The 22,405-nt window shown below is 36.2% G+C and overlaps 1 protein-coding gene across 7 annotated transcripts; it reads left to right on the top strand.

Annotated features, from left to right (window-relative positions):
• Positions 1 to 838: 838 nt before the first annotated feature.
• LOC110810059 (phosphoinositide phospholipase C 4-like) lies at positions 839 to 20,265 on the top strand. Of its 7 annotated transcripts, none has more exons than XM_088214180.1 (10): positions 844 to 1,421; positions 1,812 to 1,825; positions 1,909 to 2,022; positions 2,764 to 2,917; positions 2,999 to 3,232; positions 3,334 to 3,569; positions 14,056 to 14,173; positions 18,329 to 18,475; positions 18,556 to 18,639; positions 19,910 to 20,265. In XM_088214180.1, exons 1-10 carry the CDS (start codon positions 1,068 to 1,070, stop codon positions 20,198 to 20,200), a joined length of 1,746 nt encoding a protein of 581 aa, XP_088070306.1. In that variant the 5' UTR covers positions 844 to 1,067; the 3' UTR covers positions 20,201 to 20,265. The 7 variants fall into 7 exon arrangements, with proteins under 7 accessions (XP_088070307.1, XP_088070306.1, XP_088070308.1 ...); XM_088214182.1 differs by lacking the exon at positions 1,812 to 1,825 and adding an exon at positions 19,477 to 19,547 and having other exon boundaries at positions 845 to 1,421; positions 1,826 to 2,022; positions 19,910 to 20,051; XM_022036108.2 differs by lacking the exon at positions 1,812 to 1,825 and having other exon boundaries at positions 845 to 1,421; positions 1,826 to 2,022.
• Positions 20,266 to 22,405: the final 2,140 nt, after the last annotated feature.

Genomic DNA, 22,405 nt, shown 5'->3' with positions numbered 1-22,405 from the left:
ATTTATTTTTATGTCAGGTACGTAAAAAATATTATATAAATTAAAGGTATAAGTATAGAAAAAAATAGTGAGAGAATCGGTAAAGATAATGTAAAGATTTAAATCATCTCTGATCATAATATTATCGGATTCTGCATAATGAGTGTGAAGTAAAAGATTATTTAAGTCTGCAGTGACATGATACAACGTTTCACTATCAAATATCGATGTTAAGGGTGTCGTTGGTTCCAAGAGATGCAAAATGTGCACGTGATAGTTATAGAAAAGTAAAACATAAAATATGTGGACGTGTTAATAAAAAAAAACCAATAATGACTAGATATTTTGAATGATAATATGAGCAACAAAAAGTGTAGAGATATCTTTGTAAGTCATTATAGTTAAAAAAATATAAAAAATTGTAAGGAAAAAGAAAAAAAAATAAAAAAAATATCAGCAGCATAGTAACTGTGATATCATATTAAATTGAAAATAATAACTTAATTTTTATTGAATAAAAGTGAAGTATACACACACGCACAATCTTAATTAACGACAATAAAATATTTTAATTCTAATTAGTAACCTAATTTGATTGATTACCAATCACTTAATTTGCAAGATTTTATTTGATTTATAGTAATTATACAGTTAATTCTTCAATTAATATTAAATTATGAATTATGAAATTGTATAATTTAATTAAGTATGGTGAATTAATGATAAATAACTTTTGCGTGCATAGAACCCAGTGCCTGCGTTTATGGAGCTGGCGAGTTATGTCGCAAGAGGAAGACTTGGACAGCCAAGTGGCGAAAATTTATTATCTTTAACAGATTTATTAATAAGAAAAAAAACAATGAAACGTGCAGAGACTGATTGAAAAATTTGAAAATATGAAGAAAACGTGGAAGCTCATTTTTGCAATGAAGCTTCCTATTTCTTTATTTATTTATTTAAGGGCGGGATCTTTTGACCATTCATGAGCAAGTGCACGACAGATGCCTCATCTGCTATGCTTTTACTTCGACAATATTCATCCATTGCAAGAACCTGCGTGACTTTATCGGAAAAAGTTGCAGAAGCTCATGGGGCGAGAGACAGAGATCGAGGCAGTCAGCTCTAGAACGAGGGGCTTGTTCAGAAGTAAACTCGGAGTGACGGAAGCGGCCCCACCGGAGGACGTGAAGAAGGTGTTTGATAGGTATGCGCAAGGTGAGACCGAGATGAGTGTCGATCAGCTGCGGCGGTTTCTGGTGGAGTTCCTAGAGGAAGGCGGCACAACGCTGGCCGAAGCGAAGAAGATCGTCGAGGCAGTTCTGCTGAGGGGGCAACGCCTAATTCCTAACTTCGCCAGGAAAACCCAGACTAACACTTTCACTCTCGATGACTTCCATCATTACTTGTCCTCTGCCGATCTCAATCCCCCTATTGGTGATCAGGTGGGTACTTGTTCTGTCTTGGGTTTTTCTGTTTGATTTCCGAGAATTATGGAGGAAAAGTAAAATGAAAGGTCGTAGTGGGTTTGTTTAATGTTTATCATGAGCTTTAAATCTGAGGAACTTCGTGATTTTTATGCTAGTAAAGAAATTGGCATGAAAAGATACTATCTGTATTGTTAAATTCTCATCCTCTAGCACCGCATTAGAAAGCTGAGATGGTTAAGCCATATACTCAAACAAGTATACCTGATTAACTACACTTGAGAATTAACGATGGATTTTCCGTTTTTATTGATTGATTGTTATTTGTAGGTTTAGAACTTGAAGAATTGTTGATTTCATAAACAAAGAGGCATATATTATTGCAAAGGGTCCTGATATTCTACATAGGGTGGTAATTTCAGGTCCATCATGATATGACAGCTCCTCTGTCTCACTATTTTATATATACTGGCTACAATTCTTATTTGACTGGAAACCTGCTCAGTGGTGAATGCAGCGACATCCCAATCATAAATGCACTTAAGAGAGGTGTGAGAGTGGTGGAGCTTGATTTATGGCCAGACTCTACCAAGAATGATGTCATTGTTTTTCATGGAAGGTAACTGGTTCATAACTCTACTTGTAAGATGAAATTGAATTAGCTGACCAGTAAGACTGTTGGCTTCTTGAAAAAAACAATTCGGGCAATCTACAATTGTTTAAATGAACGTGGAGGGTGCGATGTTCACAATTTCTTTCATGTTGCTTATGGAACGTGGATCAGTTAATACCTATCACATTGAGAAAAACTCATTTCTTTTATTGATGATTAAGTTTCTATTTTATTGTAAGTAAAAAAGATAGGACCAAGTTGAATTCTCGTCATATGAAGACTGTAATTCAGTTTGATCTCACAGTGGATGCAACTTTTGGCTTACCAGAAATTATGGTGGTTGAATCTTTGTCACTTTAGGCCTTTACCATGAAAATGTTTGTATTTATGAGGGGAACCAGGAGCCCCTCATTCAACTTAATATGGGGAATTTAACTGGGGGGATGACAATTTTTTGTTAGACATTTGGGGTTGCTGATCCCAGTTATTTTAGTTGAAGTCTATCCACCAGCTAATAATCTTGAATCTGGATTGAGACATACCAATCTAAGCTTGCATTTCTTCAGAAGATTTGTATTCTCATAGAAGGACCTGTAATATTTAACAAAGAACAGGGAAGGAAGCATCCATATATGGTTTCTGGTTTCCAGGTTTTCCTCACTCACATTGTTGTTATAGTTGTGTTTTGCAAGATGTTTTAAGTCATTTCCTTCATTTTGTTTTTTTTTCCTCCCGGAAATCTCTTAGATGGTTTTCCAAAGTAAGTACCTCAACAACTCAACTGTCACTCATCAAGTGTTTGAAATCGATTAAAGAGCATGCCTTTTCTGCATCGCCATATCCTGTCATAATTATTCTTGAAGACCATCTCGCCAAAAATCTTCAGGATAAAGTTTGTCAGGTTGTTTGCTTCTTCTATGAATTCTGACCATCCAGGTTTCTTTGACTGTTATTAACTGATTGGAAAATTTTACTTCTGTAGGCATTCCGTGGAATATTTGGAGATATGCTTTTTTCAGGAAAAAATTTACAAGAATTCCCTTCACCAGAAGACCTGAAGCACCGGATTATCATTTTAACTAAACCTTCAACAGAGTACCTCGAAGAAGCTAATATTAATTACCAAAAAGATAACTCTCAGACAGAAAAGGCTTCTGATCATGATGTACAGAGAAAGAAGCCAGAAGCAAGAGCTGATCAGGAGGACAATGAGCAGGTTTGCAAACTAAATGAATTAAATGTCAATTTTGTGGTTATACGTGAACTTATCTGCATATCATATGATTTCACCTCATGCCTTATTCTAATTCCCTACAGGATGGTAGTATCATGGATCTAATCAATCACAATAATGAAAATATCGAGGGCAATGATCCAGAATCAGACTCAGTAGCAGCTTCTGCATACAAGTCTTTGATTGTGGTTAATGCAGGAAAACCCAAGGGTGCCTTGGAAGAGGCACTAAAAGTTGAACCTAATAAAGTTAGATGCCTTAGCCTGGCCGAACAAGCTCTTGAAAAGGCTGTTTCGTCTCATGGTGCACATATCGTGAGGTATATGTTCATGTTTCTTTCTTGTTTGAGGCATATCAGATCATATGTAATTGCTTTGCGCAAGGATCTTGGAAGTGGCGAGGAAGAAAAAGTTCCGGCATTTCCCTAATCTTCTCTTTCTCTATAAAATTCTCTCTCTATCTCACTGAATCCCAACGTCCACTCTCATCCAAACTCTCTATTTTCCCTCTTCCTCTGTATCCCAGCACAAAACCTAGCCCTTGAGTCGGCCGCAATGGCCGGAGCAACCTAGACCCACAAAATGACCTCTTCCCATTAAGAAAAGTTTATCTTTATTGGAAATAAATCCTTCAACATTGCCTATGATGGGAAAAAGCTCGATGGTATCAAAATCAGTGAAAATGGTCGCAACATTAGAGTAACTATTACGATGAGCAAAGAGGAAGTTTCTTGGATTGTGAATGCATTGAGTGATTTTTACTGGAAAAAAGGCAGACGAATGTGCGGGAGAAATTTCAAAGGCCGATTCCATTATCTTTCTTTGGCTCTTGGCTGGAATCGAAGGAGTTGATTCTTTGTCCTCTCAGAACTGAAGGATAACTCTGAGAAAAGAATCTTCATCCCAAATGGCTATGAAGCTAGTGGGTGGTAGCACATCATGAGATCCATATTAGAACTTGCTGAGCTCCCTATGGTTAACCCCTTCAAAAAAAGTGACTCTGCAATAACTACCCGAAGTTTGACTACCTCATCCATGCCTTTGTCATCTCGAAAACCTACCATAGTTATCTTCTGCTGTCCAAAATGCAATCACAACACCCATTTTCCCCTTTTAACAATAGAGACTTCTTATGCGGCAGTTCTTGCTTCACTAACTGAAAACCCTACTCGGGTGAAGAAGAATCGGCCCGACCCGACCCTTAACGACTCGACATTTGAAATTCAAAATCTTTCATCTGTCGGGGGAAAGATTGACAAGGCAGCAAGTGATCCGACCCAATCGATGGCCCAAAAACACTCTAAGCGCGAGACTACAATGCAGAACAAAGGGCCCAAATACACCTGGGCGGAAAAAGAGAAATGGACAAATCAAGCCGGGCCAAGTTATAAATAAATTGTCCAGCCCGATGGGGTTCTCTAAGAAGATCCAGTTGGTCTGGAGGAAAAAGAAAAAGCAATTAAGTCCCACTAAAAGAAAATTCTCAGCCAGATCAAAAGAACTTGAGTTGAGTTCATGCCCTAACTTGGCTCCCAATTGTGTTGTAGTTGAACTTAACGACATGGCTGCTTTAGTTTTCTGCTCCAACACCTGGACTTCTTCTCCCTTGTCTAACAATATGTCGATTTTGGAAGAAGAATAGAGATCAATCACGGGAGCTGAGATGGTTGTTCATAGTCTTGACAAGGAGAACATATTGGATAATGATTCACAGTTCAAAAATGAAAGATCCCTACCGGATATATTACGTGCTTTAAACACGCTTATCAGAGACAATCCAAGGTCTGACTCAAAACTCTTCTCTTATTGGTTTTTTAACAATATTTATTGCATCAGTTAGCATCTCGGTGCTTCTTTTCCTTCTCAAGTAATAGGTGCAAGAGAATTCTTTGTTGAGTGTGCAAATGAAGCGGGAAATGCCAATATTGAACCTCTATTGCTGGAGCACAATAAAAAGAAGCAGAGAAACAGTGGCCCAAGGGAACTCAAAAGACTTCAATATTTCATTAATTACGATGGGAGAAACAAGAGGAACAAAGAGGGCGGGGCTGAAATTCAGTGTAGAAAATGCTATAATTCTCCATTCTGTATAACAGAATGGAATAATCCTAGTAGGTGAGATATCATTCTTCTAAAAGGTTAGATGGCATGGTAACAACAGAAATCTATTATCACCTCTTCCTCACATTCCTGAAAAGATGACTAGTTTTCTTCTATAAATAGCACCTTTTGGTGCCTGAAATTAATAAGAGAAAAAAGGGAGAATTTTCTTCACAAAATCTCCATTCACAAAACTTTTCATGGTATCAGAGCTCTGATCTGATAGCTTCCTTTAGCTGAGCCTGAATTCAAATGGCCACAAACGAGCTCAATTCCTCTCCTTCCGAAGTCTCTTCGAGTTCTTACCTCCCCGCAACTCCGAACCACAGCCTAGTTGAGCAAGCATCATTGTTCATCACGGGGTACAAACTGAACGGATAGAAATACCTTCAATGGTCAACCTCCATCTTATTGTTTATTCACGGCAAGGGCCGTGACGATTACCTCACAGGTGAAACTATCCCTTCCGCAACCAGCGACTCAAGTTTCCACGTCTGGAAAATAGAGAATAGTATGGTAATGTCGAAGCTTATTAACTCAATGGTGCCTGACATTGGTGAGAACTTCATGTTATATGAAACAACAAAGGAAATCTGGGAAGCGGCTCGTGAATTATACTCCAGCAAAGATAACATCTCCGCCATCTTCAAGGTGGAGTCGACTCTCCATGAGCTGCATCAGGGTGAGCTTTTTATTACCCAGTACTTTAATTCACTAACCTGAAGCTGGCAGCAACTGGATTCCTTCGAGGAGTATCAGTGGAGTTGTCCAAATGATGCTCGGATGTTTAGACTCTTTGTTGAGCATAAAAGAATTTTCAAATTCTTGATGGGGCTCAACAAAAGTCTGGATGAGGTTCATGGACAAGTGCTGGGAATGAAACCACTACCTAGTATTCGAGAAGTGTTCGCTAAAATCCGGAGAGAAGAGAGCAGGAGGCGGGTGATGATGGGAGAAGCGTAGCCTACCTACTCTACCGAAAGTGCATTTGCACTTACCACGCGGTCTGAATCCCGTGGAAAGAAGGGAAGACCGTACTGTGATCACTACAGGAGACTCGGCCACGTTCGCGAGAAATACTGGAAGTTGCACGGGAAATCCAATGAGAATAAGGCAGAAAGAACAGAGAGCAATGGAAATCGTCAAGGAAATATTGCTGCTTCCACTGTTGAAGAAAATGTTGTAAAAAGTAGTCCGTTCAATGCTGCACAAATGGAGGTCCTTCAACAATTATTCAAGAAGAATTGTTTATCTACTCAGCCTGTGCGTGCTTCAGTGGCACAAAAAGGTAAAACAACAATTGGTTTGACAGCATGTTTTTCAAAACAGGACACATGGGTGGTTGATTTTGAAGCATCAAACCATATGACGGGTAATGTATCATTATTTCAGAATTACAAAACATCATATGAGAATTTCACAATTAAAATTGCAGACGGGCCAATCTTCAGAGTGGTTGAAACTGGTTCCATTGTTTTAACACCACAGTTGACCCTTCATTCAGTACTTTATGTACCAAAATTGGACTGCAATTTACTATCGATTAGCAAACTTTCTGTTGATCAAAACTGTGTTGCTAAATTTGGTTAAAAAATGTGTGAATTTCAGGACTTGGAATCGGGGAGGACGATTGGTAATGTTAGGATGCACTCAGACTTTTATCTCTTTTGAATAGATCCTTCTGGAAGACAAGCTCAAACAGAAGTATGTACAAACTCTGTTCTTGAGAGTTAATCAAATAATAATCATGATATTATATTATGACATTATCGCTTAGGCTATCCAAACTTTTTGTATCTACAAAAGATGTTTCCCTTGTTGTTCAGAAATAAAAATTCACTTTTGTTTTAATGTGAAATATGTCAAATTTCTAAACATAGTTGAAATATTTTTGCAAGTTTGCTACACAAGCCTTCCAAACCGTTTGCATTAATTCACAGTGATGTTTGGGGACCTTTCAGGATTACCAATATATCCGAAAATAAGTGGTTTGTATCTTTTATTGATGATCACACTAGAATTACTTGGGTCTTTCTAATAAAAGAAAAATCCGAAGTAGAAGCCATTTTCAAAAGATTCAATACTATGATCCAAACCCAGTTTCATACCACTATACAGGTACTTAAAATTGATAATGACTGTAAATATTTTGAAATCATTCTTGGGAAATACTTTGAGGAACATAGCATTATTCACCAAAATTCTTGTGTATACACCTCTCAGCAAAATGGCATAACCGAACAAAAAAACATACATATTCTTAAAGTCGTCAGATCCATTATGTTCATTATCCATGTTCTTAAGTTTTTTTGGAGAGAGACAATACTCACTGCGACTTATTTGATAAACCAAATATCTTCCTGTATTTTGAATTTTCAAACACCCTATGATCTTCTCTATTAGAACTTTCCTGATTCACATACCTTACACTCACTGCCACTTAAAGTTTTCAGGTGTTCTGCTTTCGTTCATAGCCACTCACATCTTCGGGGGAAAACTTGACCCAAGAGCCCTTAAGTGTATCTTTGTTGGATACTCATCGAATAAAAAATGATACAAATGTTTTTTTCCATATACACGACGATTCTATAATACAATGAATGTCAATTTCTTTGATAACTAGACTTTTTATCCCACTATTGATATTCAGGGAGAGCATTCTATTTAGAAATATCAAGTGTGAGATGTTAGCATTCATTCCATCTACCCACAAAATTCACCTCCTCTAGAGTCTGATCCTGAACCTAAACCTGTAGCAAAAATTGAGTGTACACTACCTGCAGTAAATGAACTACGTGTTTATACTAGAAGGAACAAAGTTCGTGGGGAACAAGTACTGAAACCAACCAGGACTTGCCATGAATCCGTACCCACTCCAATAGTTAAGGAATCAACAGGTAATGAGGTACTTGTTACTGACTTTACTATTGATATTGACTCACCTATTGCTGTAAGAAAAGGTACCAGATTATGCACAAAATATTCCATACAAGATTATGTATCATTCGGCAATCTATCTCTGAAACATCTTGCATTTGTGAGCAAAGTTGACAACAGTTCTCCAGAACCAAAGACAGTGCATGAAGCTCTTCAAATACCAGAGTGGAGTACAACTATTCAAGCAGAGATTAGTGCTCTTGAAAAAAATGGGATATGAGAATTGTCTGAGCTACCTCTAGGGAAACGACTAGTTGGATGTAAATGAATATTCACGGCCAAGTATAACCCAAATGGGAGTGTAAATCGACTCAAAGCACGCCTTGTGGTCAAGGGTTTACTCAGTCCTATAGTATAGACTATCAGGGGACCTTTGCTCCAGTCGCTAAGCACAACACAATACGAGTACTACTGTCTCTTGCAGCAAATCTTGATTGGCCCCTTTATCAACTAGATGTAAAAAATGCATTTCTAAATGGTGATTTAGAAGAAGTGTATATGGATATCCCACTAGATTTGGAAATAGAAGATCAGTCTCACAAGGTTTGCAGACTCAAGAAATCACTGTATGAACTCAAACAATCCCCAAGAGCTTGTTTTAATAGATTCATTAGGGTTGTAAAACATATTGGGTATAAACAATGTCAATCAGATCACGCTTTATTTGTCAAACATTGTATCTCAGGTAAAAGATCAATTCTGATTGTGTATGTAGATGATATTATCCTCACAAGAGATCATATTGAGAAAATTTGAAAACTTAAAGAGTTTCTAGCTAAGGAATTCGAAATTAAAGATCTTGAAATGCTCAAGTACTTCCTAGGTATGGAAATTGTCCGGTCTAAGAAAGGAATTTCCGTATCATAATGGAAATATGTCATGGATCTCCTGAAGGAAACATGTATGCTTGGTTGTAAACCTGCAGATATGTTTATGGATCCAAAAATGAAACTGGGATCTATAGAATGTGAGAAAACTGTTGACGAAGAGAGGTATCAGAAACTGGTCGGGAAACTAATATATTTGGCACACACAAGACCAGACATTAGCTTTATAATCAGTACAGTAAGTCAATCCATGAATCAACCGTTAGAAATACATATGAAGGCCGTGTACAAAATTTTGATGTACCTAAAAAGGACACCGGGTCAAGAACTAATTTTCCATAAGAAAATATATAGGGATATTGAAGTCTTTACTGATGCTAATTGGGCAGGATCGATAACCGACAGGAGATCCACTTCTGGCTACCGCACATATGTGTGGGGAAATTTGGTCACATGGCGCAGCAAGAAGCAATTTGTAGTATCTCGTAGCAGCATAGAATCTGAATTTCGAGCACTTGTACATGAAATTTGTGAAGGAATATGGTTGAGAAGAATACTACTAGAATTAAAGGCATCTATTGATACTTCTATGAAAGTGTGGTGTGACAATCAATCAACAATCAGCATGGCCAAATATCTAGTGCATCATGACAGGACCAAGCATGTAGAGATAGATCAACATTTCATCAAAGAAAAAATTGAAAATGAAACCATAGCTCTTATGCACATCCCTTCAAATCAATAAGTTGCTGACATCCTAATAAAGGCACTACCAAAACAGATATTTGATAATGTTGTATCCAATTTAAGTTTATTCAATATATATATAAACTAGATTGAGGGAGAGTATAGAAAATGCTGTAATTCTCCATTCTGTTATACAGAGTTGAATAATCCTAGTAGGTGAAGTATCATTCTTCTAGAAGGTGAGGTGGCATGGTAACAACATAAATCTGTTATCACCTCTTCCTCACATTCTTGAAAAGATGCCTAATTTTCTTCTATAAATGGCACCCTTTGGTGCTTGAAATTAATAAGAGAAAAAAGAGAGAATTTTTTGCACAAAATCTCCATTCACAAAACTCTTCATTCAGAATACCAAATGATTAATAAAATTCTTTCATGAAATGTACGGGACATAAACGACCAAAGGAAAAGAACAATCATTAAAGGCTACCTTAACTGATGGAAACCCTCAGTGATTTGTCTTCAATAAACCAAAATGGATACGATAAATAAGAAAATTATCGGCGGTTTCTAGAGGATGGAGGATGTTGGTTGGAATTTTCTTCCAGCCAAAGGTTCTGCTGGTGACGTTCTGATAATGTGGAGGAAGGATCGTATGATTTGCAATGATGTAATTCCGGGCGAGACCACTCTATCTTGTCTTTTCTCTAATTTACCTAATGGAGACCATTGATATTTTTCTAGAGTTTATTGCAGAGGCAACAGTGAGGAACGCAGCATGTTGGGAACTAAACTTGCACATATTAAGAACTCTTGGGGTGACGGGAATTGTGGGGGTGACTTCAACATGGTCCTGAAATGTTCTGAAAGATCAAGTGGTTACATAAGCCCTAAGGACATTGCGGAATTTAGCTCACTCCTTGACAGTTTGGATCTCTATGATCTTCCCTTACTGGGGGAGAAATGGACTTGGAGCAACTTAAGGGAGCATTCTTCTTCTTCAAGAATTGACAGGTTCCTCATCACCACCAATCTTCTTGCTATTCTCCCTAACCTAAACCAGAAAATTCTCTCCAGGCCAACATCTGATACTTCTCCATTCTTTTGTCGTCAGATGGGATTCAATGGGCCCTATCTCCTTCAGAACTGATAATAAATGGCTGGTGCTGGACAGTTTTAGAAAATTGGTTGCAGATACATGGTGTAAGTCAATTATAAAGGGTACAATTAGCTACAGAATTGCTACAAAACTTAAGCTCCTCAAAAGCCGAAATCAAAAGTTGGGCTAATGAAACTGGCAGAAAAGAAGAAGATGACATTAGTGATATTCTGGTAGAAATTGAGGAGTTAGACTGAAAAGAGGAAAGCTTGTTGCTATCTGCTGATGACAGAAAAAAAAGAAAATGAAATTATTGCTCTCCAACAAAATCCACATGGAGACCATATCATGGAAACAAAAAGTCGGAGAAAAATAGATTAAAGATGGTGACAGAAATTCAAAGTATTTCCATGTGCTTTCAAACCACAGACGACATATCAACTTTGTGGAAGAACTCACCATTGGGAATAACAGAATCAAATGAAATAAGGCTCTTAGGGAAGGTGCAAAAAACCATTTTCAGAACCTATACTCTGAACAACATGAACACAGACTGCAGTTGGATAATTTGTCTCTTAATTGCATATCTGAAAGGGACAGAGAATATCTTGAGGATAATTTCACTGAAAATGAAATTCTGTACTGTTTTCGTGAATGTGATGGTGATAAAGCCCCCGGTCCGGATGGTTTCAACTTCAACTTCCTTCAAACTTTCTGGAATGTAATCAAAAGTGATATTACTAAATTCTTCAATGATTTTTATAGTCACAGTACCTTTGTGAGATCTCTTAATTCTACCTTTCTGGTTATGATTCTGAAAAGATCTAACCCTGAGAATATCAATGACTTTCGGCCAATTAGCCTTGTTGGGTGTACATACAAACTTCTGTCAAAAATCCTTACTAAACGACTCTCTAAAGTTCTTGGTAAAATCATTAGTGACTGTCAACATGCTTTTGTTCCCGGATGACAGATTTCATATGCTATTTTGATTGCTAATAAGATTGTTGATGATATTACTAGAAATAACAAAGAAGGTGTTATGTATAAGCTTGACATGGAAAAAACTTTTGAAAATGTTCACTGGGATTTTATTGACTACATGTTTAGAAGAATGGGTTTTGGCCAGAAATGGAGAAGCTAGATCAGATTTTGTATCACTACCTCCACCTTTGTGGTATTGGTTAACGTAGGACCTTCAGCATTTTTCTCTGCTTCAAGGGGGTTAAGGCAGCGCGATCCACCTTCTCCACTCCTTTCTATCATTGTTATGGAGGCCTTACATAAATTAATTGAGCAAGCAAAGAATCTGCATATGCTAAAGGGTATTACTGTTGGCAAGCGAAATAGAACAATTGAAATCTCACTTATTTTTCGCCAAAAACACCCTTATTTTCTGCCAACCGGAGACGCGTTCTCTTATTCTCTTGAGATGCATTCTAGCTTGTTTTCAGGCAGTCTCTGGACTAAAAATCAACTTACACAAGTCTGAACTTGTTATTTTGGGTGCTGGTGATGATGATATGGGCTACCTCAATGCTACACTAAACTGCAGAAGCTCAAATCTGCCTATCAATTACCTTGGTGCGCCACTGGGAGCTAAACATAATGACAGCAAGAAATGGGATCCGGTTATTGGTATGGTGCAAAACAGATTAGCAACATGGAAAAAGAAATTTTTATCCAAGGGAGGAAGACTTACTCTCATCAAGAGCACACTCTCCAACTTGCCTATTTATTATCTTTTGGTGCTCAATTTAGCAACCAAGGTTGCAAAAAAATTAGAAACAATTCAGTGCAACTTCTTATGGAGTGATGTGGACAATGAAAATAAAAAATACCATCTTGTCAATTGGAAAGAAGTAAAAAAACCGGTGTGGGATGGCGATCTGGGATTGAGAACTCTTGCCAAACTAAACAAAGCCCTCATTGGGAAATGGATTTGGAGGTGCTGGAATGAACCAGAAGGTTTATGGAAAAAAATTATTGACTGTAAATGGTCTGTTGACGATCAAAGGAGCCTATCACACATAAAAAAATATAAATATGGCACAAGTCTCTGGAGGAACATCATGAATATCAGCCCAGCTCTTCTAAACTGTACTGACTAGATCATTGGTAATGGTAACAAGGTTCAATTTTGGAATGACATTTGGTGCGGGTTAGTTTTTCATAAGGACAAGTTTCCACAAATTTATGCCATCTCTAGCTTCAAAAATGGTCTTATGAAAGACGCAGTCTCTCCTAGCAGCCTTCACAATTGGAATGTCACTGTTACGAGGAATTTACATGATTGGAAAATTGAAGAATGTGAAAACCTGCTTCACACACTGTCCCACATCCACCTAAAACATCATGATTACAGGCTGCGCTGGAAATACAAGAGCAATGGCTGTTTTATTGTCAGCTCATTTTATGATTTTCTGGATGACCGGATAAATTGCAACCAAAGGAAGTTCCCTGCCAAAATCATCTGGAAATCGGGTGCCCCACCCAAGATATCTTTTTTCGCTTGGGAAGCAACAAAGGAAAAAATTTGAACTTTGGATAATCTAATGAAAAGAGGAATACCCATTGCAAATAAATGCCACCTTTATAAAATGGGTCTGAAATTTTGCAGCCACCTTTTTCTGTGGTGCCCGATCTCTCATAAACTTTGGGCAATGGTCCTCGGCCTATTGGGGTTATCCTGGGTCATGGATAACACTGTCTACGGTGAATTACTTACTTGGGAAGGTCTCGGTAAAAGAAATAAGTTTTTCCAACTCATTCCTCTTACTATATTTTGGGTCATTTGGAAGGAAAGAAACAAGCGTGCTTTTGATGGAAAAGAACTCGATTTTAATACCTTAAAAGACAATTGGTTCAACTATTTTGGTGCTACTATATTAGGCCACGATATTGATAGTAACGTAGACTTTGTTTCTATTGTAGATATAGTTATTGATATGTAATTTTTGTACATGGGTGGTGCCCTCTTGGCACCTGTCATTAATACACTTCTATACTTTTCTTTAAAAAAAAAAAATATCAGATCATATATTCAAAATTTAAATATTCTTGAGCTTTTATTTTTCTTCAACAGATGTTAGTTATTTGTTTTGAAGTTTTGCCTAAAATTCTCATATGATTATTTGCTTGAAATCATTGTCTTAGATGCACTCGAAAGAATATTTTGAGGATATATCCAAGAAGGAACCGGTTTAACTTATCCAACTCTCTGTCACTAGTTGGTTGGATGCATGGAGCTCAAATGGTTGCATTTAACATGCAGGTTTCATCTCTATATTCACTTCTTTCAATCTCCCAGCTAACATTGGGACAGTATGCATTACAGATATTTACTTGCTTTGTTTTTTATACTTATGTGCTGTAAAAAATTTTCTGCTATCCTCTCTCCATCAAAAATATATTGGATGATGATTATATTTGGTTCAATTTTTAGAAATTCCATGTAGTTTCCTGTTACATGTTTTCCTAGGACACTTTGCTTAGTCGGATCTAGTGATATAATTGTAAAAGTATCTTGAGCTCAAGAACTACTAGCTTGCAAAAGTCCAAACTCAAGTTGAGACCCTATATGGAGTTAAACAATCACATTTTCTTCCATAGCAGGATTGGAGTATCACAGTCTTCATCCTTCAAGTTTTTGTGTCCTAATTGAAGCCACATGTTAGGAACTTGGCTTGATTTATGAAGAAATTAATGAAGGAGAGTTGTAGCAGAATAAACCTTGCCTCAAGGATTTATATTAACCTGAAGTTAATCCACCAACATCTTGATCATCACATTTTCTTTAGACCTGCTTACTAATTTATATTATTATCACCACACTTCGCTATGATCTTGTGACAGGTCATCTTGATATAGTGATATTCCATTCATATAGGCCAAGTCTACCTTGAGCGGAATCCATCATAGACTTCTCTTCATGTGGACTTTGCGATCCAAGAATTGGGTCTTGACTTCCAATCATATGGACCTTGCTGTGAGGATCTCCCCTTGTATGGATCTTGCCGTGACCTTCACCACTCATATGGCCTAAACCATGGCCTCTTGAGCTCATGATATCATGAGCTTCTATGTGATCTCTCATGAGGTGGTGAGTTCGAATTGCGTCTTGGTTGTGAGCTCTCATGTGGCCTATTATGGATTGTGCCGCCTTGATCTCTATCATTAGTGTTCCTCTAATTGGGAATCACCACTTCCATCAACAATTCTTTATCTTACCATTAAATGCATTTAAGGCATTCTTGGGAGTCAATTGGCGAAGAATGTCTGGATCTATTAGTTAGGATTTTGGATCACTAGGGAGGTCCCTAAAGCATGGCATAGAGGTTTGCCTATAAGGCACCCACCCATAACTCTTATAATTCTCCCCAGTTAAGAATGATTTTTGTGTAAACAAATAGGCATATGGAGTTTTAAAGGGTCCTCGTTGCCTTTTCAAGATATTTTTAACTTCGCCTTGGACTATTATTGTAAAACTTTACTCAAAGTAACTCGGGCCCATAACACCATCGACCATCAACTTTTTTGGATTCAAAACACTGATGCTCAAAATCTCAAGTTGAAATTTTTGATAGTTTGTGATTTCTTATATATAGTTCAATAATTATATATTTTTTCGATGTGAGATTGAAATATTACAGTATTAATAGTGTAGGACAAAGAGATGTTGAAGAGAAAACTTAGAGAACAGTTATTAGGAAGCAAACTAGGAGTCAGATCTTAATAATCAAAGCAATATATCAATATTTGAATAATAATCATGGATAGTCTACTAAACAACTAAACTGGATCATAACTTATTTGTAGTATGCCAGGCTCCTTAGGAACATGCTCAAGCAAGGAGTCTGGTTGAGAGTCGTTTTAGGGTTTTAGTAGTAGGGAGAAGGAGAAGAGTAAGGAGGTAAGATAGTAATGAAAGGAGAGAGAGAGAGAGAGAGAGAGAGAGAGAGAGAGAGAGAGACAAATAGACAAAAAAATTATGAAAGATTAGGAATTCGATTAGAGAATTTTTCATACAAATTTACATACCTATTCTATTTGAATTTCTCTATTTTTCTATTGATCTCAAGACAAAAGAAAATAACGAAAAACAATGAGAGAAAAGCTGGAAAAGAATCTACCAAAAGCAGTAAAATGACTAGGACAAACCTAAACTTATCTGGGATTATTGATTAATCTCTTAGTTAACTAAGGTAGTACCGACTAATTACTGCAGACCAGGTGATAGCGTACTAGGTTATTGTTGCAAGACATGGACATCTCTGGTATACCTTTCATTGGCTTTACATAGTACAAAAATATAATTAAAATAGGAAATTTAAAAAATATAAAAATAAGTTGAATAGAAAGAACTAGGAGAATACTCAAAAATAAAATTGATCTTTAGAAATTTCCCAAACTTTTATTTCTACTATAAAAGAGAATTAAACCTTCGACCTTCTTTTAGTATAAAACTCCTCGTAATGTTTATTTTCTTTTATTGGTTATGAATTCATGTCTCTTATTGAAATATGCCCATTTTAGGATGTTCATGTTCTGCATCAATTATTTTGTCAATTATGTATACATACAAGATGAGTCCACTGATATTGAAAACTTCCGGTTGTTAAATATAAATGTGAGTAGGGCGTGATACAATTACATATATATATATATATGTAATTGGAATCATGCCCCCTCAAGCTAATTGTAGGATCTCATAGAGATTAGACCTTAATAATTGGAATCATGCAGAAGCGAGCCCTTTAGGAATACTCATATAGGAATTTAGTAAACTTGCATTGTCCGGCAAGAGCTCTGTTAAAAAAGAAGTAAATAAGGATATTAAAAATTAAGTCAATAAGTGTGTTAGAGACAAAGTAAATCAGGTTAGGTAAAAGAGTAAAATTACTCCATCTATAATTAATTGTAATTAATTGCCAATTTTCATTTCTTGTTGTGGAAAATCTGTATATATAAGATTGTAATATTCAATGTATTGACGAAATAGAAAAGAAAAAACCGTAAAAAGGGTTAGGTCAAGCTTCATAGCTGACCATTATGGAACAACCTGCCAACCAACACCACTGACCACCATCAGCAACTGGTCGGCCTTCATTGCTGAAGCCAGAACCCTAAGCTGCATGTCTAGTTGCACATCCAGAACCCTAATCCCAGGGCCAGAATCTTACTGTGTTGCAACTTTGTGACATGATCTCCTCCGTCACCAAATGTAGTTGTGACTAGACGTGACCCTCTCTGGGCCATACAACCAGGCGGTGCTCTGTCAGTCGTGCTCAGATGTGAAGTGCGGTCCCGACTGATCTCTGTCCTGGCGAGATCCCGATGAGAAGCACGATTCCGATGCAACTAGACGTGTCTTCCCTCTTCCAAGCAGCTGCGGAATGCCCATTTGCCCAACAATGATCATGATGCTATGCAGATGCAGTCACCAGAACCCTGACTCTTGTCTATCGCGACTCTCTACAATCAGACACGTGTGCCGATGGCTGGTGCCTCTGTCCCCTGCTGTGCTCGTGACTCTGGTCCAGATCTAAGGTGAGCTGAGTCAAGGTGCCAATAATTAGACCCAAGGGCATCTCTTAATGTGCCAATAATTAGACCCCATTTGTTTTGGGTGAACTGGATGCCCAAGGAAAAATTGAAGTTTCGTTTATAGCAAATTGCAGCTTCAATTGGTTGATCAGTATATGCAAAAGAGCTTGTGAATAAGTCGTCAATATTATATCATCAACATATAAGAGAAGCAAGCCCAAGGCTCCACCTGTATATAAAAATAAAGGGCTTATAGAAAGAAATGAGGGAAGTTGATATCATCAAGCTTGAGGAGCTTGTTTAAGACCATGTAGGGCCTTATGTAGCTGATGAACATAATCTTGGTTATTGGCATCCTCAAAATGAGACTGGCACATGCAGACAATTTCCTTGAGATGACTATTTAGGAATATGTTCATAATGTCCAGTTGGTGAATCAACCACTGATAAGAAAGTGGGAGAGATAAAACATGTACGCAGGTTGCCTTCACAATGTAACTATATATCTTGGAGTAGTCAATCTCTTCAATATGGGGCTTGTGCTGGAATTTTCCAGTTTTCTATCTTTAACTTAAGTTGCTTCCTTATGCTATCAACCGCTAGGATAAGTGTAATAAAGTCAGTGGGGCTTTATTAGAGCAAATCCTGAATGGTGGAGCGGAACATTAGAGGGTATAGATTTGATTCTTCATATATTGCATGTTGATTTTCAACTTTTACCAAATTTATAATGTTTGTTTGGAATCAAAGATAACCCTCCTGATTAGGAATAAACTTGATTCTTCAGCATGTTAATCATGGTAATTTATTTTGCAAACTTGTTATTACATGCATTATAATAATTTTTTAGTCCCAAAGTCAGCAAGCTAATGTCCAATTGCAGGAGCATGGTAGAAGCCTTTGGTTGATGCATGGGATGTTCAAATCGAATGGAGGATGTGGCTATGTCAGAAAGCCTTGTTCTCTATTAAAATTTGGTCCTCGCCAAGTTTATCTGAAAGCAGAAGTGCCTGCGAGGAAAAATTTAAAGGTGAGGATGATTTCAAAATTTGAGAGATCATTCACCACTTCTCTTTTTCTTATTTGCTTTGCTATCTTTTCACTTGACAGGTGAAAGTCTACCAGGCAGATGGTTACCATTTAGATCTTAAACAGACTCGCTTTGAGACACGTCCACCAGACTGGCATGTTAAGGTAAGTTGCTGTCATTAACTATCTTTTGAAATAATTATGATATCTTCATCTGTCAGGATCCTAATCCTGATTTGGATGAAATTGAGGAAGAAGGAAGAATTGCAGCAGAAACAGAGAAAATAAGTGAGAAATGAGAATTTAGAACTGCCGGAAAGAGAATGCAGAGTGGAAACTGAGTGACAATTGATAATTTTTGTATTGGGAGTGTTGATTAGTCTCTCCATACAAATGAGGACCTTCTATAAATACTCTCTTGGCCAAAATAACCCAGAATCAACTAACTGAAGAATAATAAATGAAAAATAGATGTTGAAACATTGTAACAGATACTAATAACAAAGTATTTAACAATAATTAATTGAATTAACAGTAATCATATGTTTAAAACTGCCATATCCTTCTCCTTATCTCTGCTTCTGCCACCTCTTCCCTAACAACCTAATGTACTGCATGTACTGGCGGATCCTGTCATTACCCTCTCACGAAAATCATCCTTGTCCTCAATGATGTGTAATAGCTAGAAGGGATATTAAGCAATCCACCACCATTTTTGAATTCCCCATTCCATTACACTCCACTTGACAAGTTTAAGCATCTGTGATTTACAAAAGTGACATCATATGTACTTGAACATCCTTCTGTAGAGCTCAATCGATGTTGTATTCCAAATTTAATGTTTTTGGAAAACAACCACCTTCCCCAATTGGAGTTCGGATTTTAATTGAATTTCAAACTTCATAAGATTTTGTGTTTGTGGCATCCTTTGTTTTATTTGTTGCCAACACTTGCCTTAGATGACACATTTGATTGGAATTGTGAAATGTGACCTTGTCATAGAATGGAGGTCCGCAGAGCACCAAATAGGATGATGCAGATGGTGGAGCCTCGTAAGGGATCTGTGTGTACATGTATGTGGAGTTTGTATATAGGTTTATACAAATGGGATTGGTGTAGAATTAAGGTTGGGAGAGAAAAACTTATATATATATATATATATATATATATATGGAGCATGTCAGTTTTCCTCTCCCATATAAATGCTTTCTTTTCTTTGTATCGAATATACACAAAGAAATAAAAACAAAAGAAAATCCTGATTAGGGTTTCCTTAAACCACCACTTCTCTATCTTCTTTGAGTCTTCATCTTCATTCTTGCTTCTCTGTGTAGCTTTAGATCAGTCTTCACAATCTTTCTTAGCTAAATCTGATAAATACATCAAATATTAAAGATATCATTGGTGTATATTTACCTTTTAGTCTGTAATGCAGGTTGAAATTGCAGGTGTAGTTGCAGATCAGGCAACAGAAAAAACCAAGATTTGCGAGGATAGCTGGACACCTATTTGGAATGAAGAATTCACATTTCCATTGACTGCTCCTGAATTTGCTTTGCTTTTGATTGAAGTCCATCAATCCGGTCTGTCAGAGACTGATAACCCCTGGAGCCAAACTTGTTTGCCTGTATCTGAATTGAAGAAAGGCATTCGTGCAGTTCCACTCTATGATAAGAAGGGAAATAAGTACAAGTCAGTAAGGCTTCTTATGCGCTTTGAGTTCTGATAATAGGGTATTGTATTTACCAAAACGTAAACAATTAATGCCTAATTATCGTATTCTAGGTTCTATCATGGTTGTTAATTTCAAATTAATTATATGTTTAGGGAAGACCAATATGCTGATAAAATCTATACAATTCATCTAATTAACATGCTTAATCTGGGTGGTTAATAAAGTCAATCGATCAGACGGAAAAACAGATAGAAAGGAATTCACATATAATTTTTTAGTCAAATATTGCAATTAAAGAATATATTTTTTATTTTTTTAAAAAAAAATTATTTTATTTTGTACAGTACTTTAAATCACACAGAAACAATAGTATAAATTCTTGAGTTTTATATACGGAATGAAAGTACATCTTAATGTCATTAAAATTAATTACGAAATTCAACCCCAAAAAAGTAAAATTAATTATGAAAAAACAGTGTATGTATGTTTAATTAAAATCATGTATTCTTCCAATAGTGACTGGAAAATTATCAACATACACTGGCTTTGGAAAAATTATAATATTAGTGATATACACAAATCATAATCGCTTGAGAAATTCATGAAGCAAGAATCCTACTAATAGCCTAAACATCATTTAAATGATATTATATATATGCAGTTTATACATGATATCACAATCTACCACTTGGAGGCAAACAATATGAAAATGAAAGTGATTCCATTGACCAAGAAGCAGCCTTCAATATGATTTTCATTTCTGCCTATATAGGAATATGAGAAAGAATGGAATATATACACAAGGGATTGGTGATTAAACAAAGTATAGATATAAAGGGAAGTTGAGCTGGTTATAAAAATGGAAGATCGTGTCACAAAATGCATTGGAAATACAATGAACTAAGGCCACATTGATTTTTCATTTCTTCGACTTTTGAGATTTTACTGCAAATTTTGAAAAAAGTAAGATCGTGTCACAAAATGCATTGGAAATACAATGAACTAAGGCCACATTGATTTTTCATTTCTTCGACTTTTGAGATTTTACTGCAGATTTTGAAAAAAGTAATTAAAATTAAGCAAGAATCATGAAGATCTTGAAGATGCGTTTACTAGCAAGTTGATCAGGATCACTGAACAAGCGCCACCAAGTGATTTGAAAGCTAATTTTTATGAGTACACAGGTAGTGAGACCCACATGACGTCAGAGCAACTAGGTCGATTCTTGGTGGAGTTTCAGGAAGAAGGAGGCTATGTGTTTGAGGTCGAAGCAGAAAAGATAATAGAACAAGTCTTACAGAGGATGCATCATATTGCAAAGTTCACAAGACGTAGTTTCTTCACTCTTGATGATTTTTACCATTACTTATTCTCACTAGACCTCAATCCACCTATTGCTGATAAGGTCAACACATATTTTTCTTTTGTTTCTTACTTACATTTCCTGTTTGGTTGCAAAGAAAATTATTTTCAGATTTATCAAGGCATGATTGCTCCTCTTTCTCACTCTTTCATTTTCATTGGACATAATTGATATTTTATTGGCAATCAACTCAGCAGCTAAAGCAGTCATGTCCCTATCGTAAATGCGTTAGACTGACATTCTATTTGGATAAATTTTAGTAATAGTTAATTAATATATGGTAATAACAGTAATTAAATGACAATGACGTAGGATGAGAATGACAAAATTTTTTTATATTTGAATGATTGTATATTAATATATATTAATGATGTATTTTTATTTGAATAATAGAATGGTATGGTTGTATTTTCAGTCAAATTACTAATTTACTCATACCTATTATATATAATAGAAAGTAATATATAAAAAGTATATAATAAAAAAAAATTAAATTGTTTATCAATATAATTATATTTATATTTAAATAAATAATTATTACAAATTAAATTTTTATATTTAATAAAATAAATAATAAATTGTGAGAATAAAAATATAATTAAGTATATTATATACGAGTATAAAGGAAAAAAAATTAACATGCTAGTCACATATCACTGATTCGGTAGTTTTAAAATTTATTATAAATTATCGGTCAAATAACGTTTATTATCATTAAAAATTAAAACAAATATGATTTTTTCACATTCGTAAAATATCGTACATTAAAATTCTATTATGTACCACGATCCAAACATGATGTGAGGCGTAATAGCCATATAACTTGATTTATGGCCAAATTCAACAAAGGATGATGTACATGTTCTTCATGGATGGTACGCAGCTGATAGGTC

The sequence above is a fragment of the Carica papaya genome, chromosome 2 (genome assembly GCF_054855325.1).
Source record: "Carica papaya isolate Zhongbai chromosome 2, ASM5485532v1, whole genome shotgun sequence".
Lineage (NCBI taxonomy): Eukaryota > Viridiplantae > Streptophyta > Magnoliopsida > Brassicales > Caricaceae > Carica > Carica papaya.
This window is presented reverse-complemented; position numbering and strand designations above follow the sequence as displayed.

Coding starts and splice junctions, on each gene's coding strand:
- LOC110810059 (XM_022036108.2), top strand. CDS start 1,068: ATGGGGCGAGAGACAGAGATCGAGGCAGTCAGCTCTAGAACGAGGGGC. Junction 1,422..1,825: donor ATCCCCCTATTGGTGATCAG/GTGGGTACTTGT, acceptor TGGTAATTTCAG/GTCCATCATGATATGACAGC. Junction 3,233..3,333: donor ATCAGGAGGACAATGAGCAG/GTTTGCAAACTA, acceptor AATTCCCTACAG/GATGGTAGTATCATGGATCT.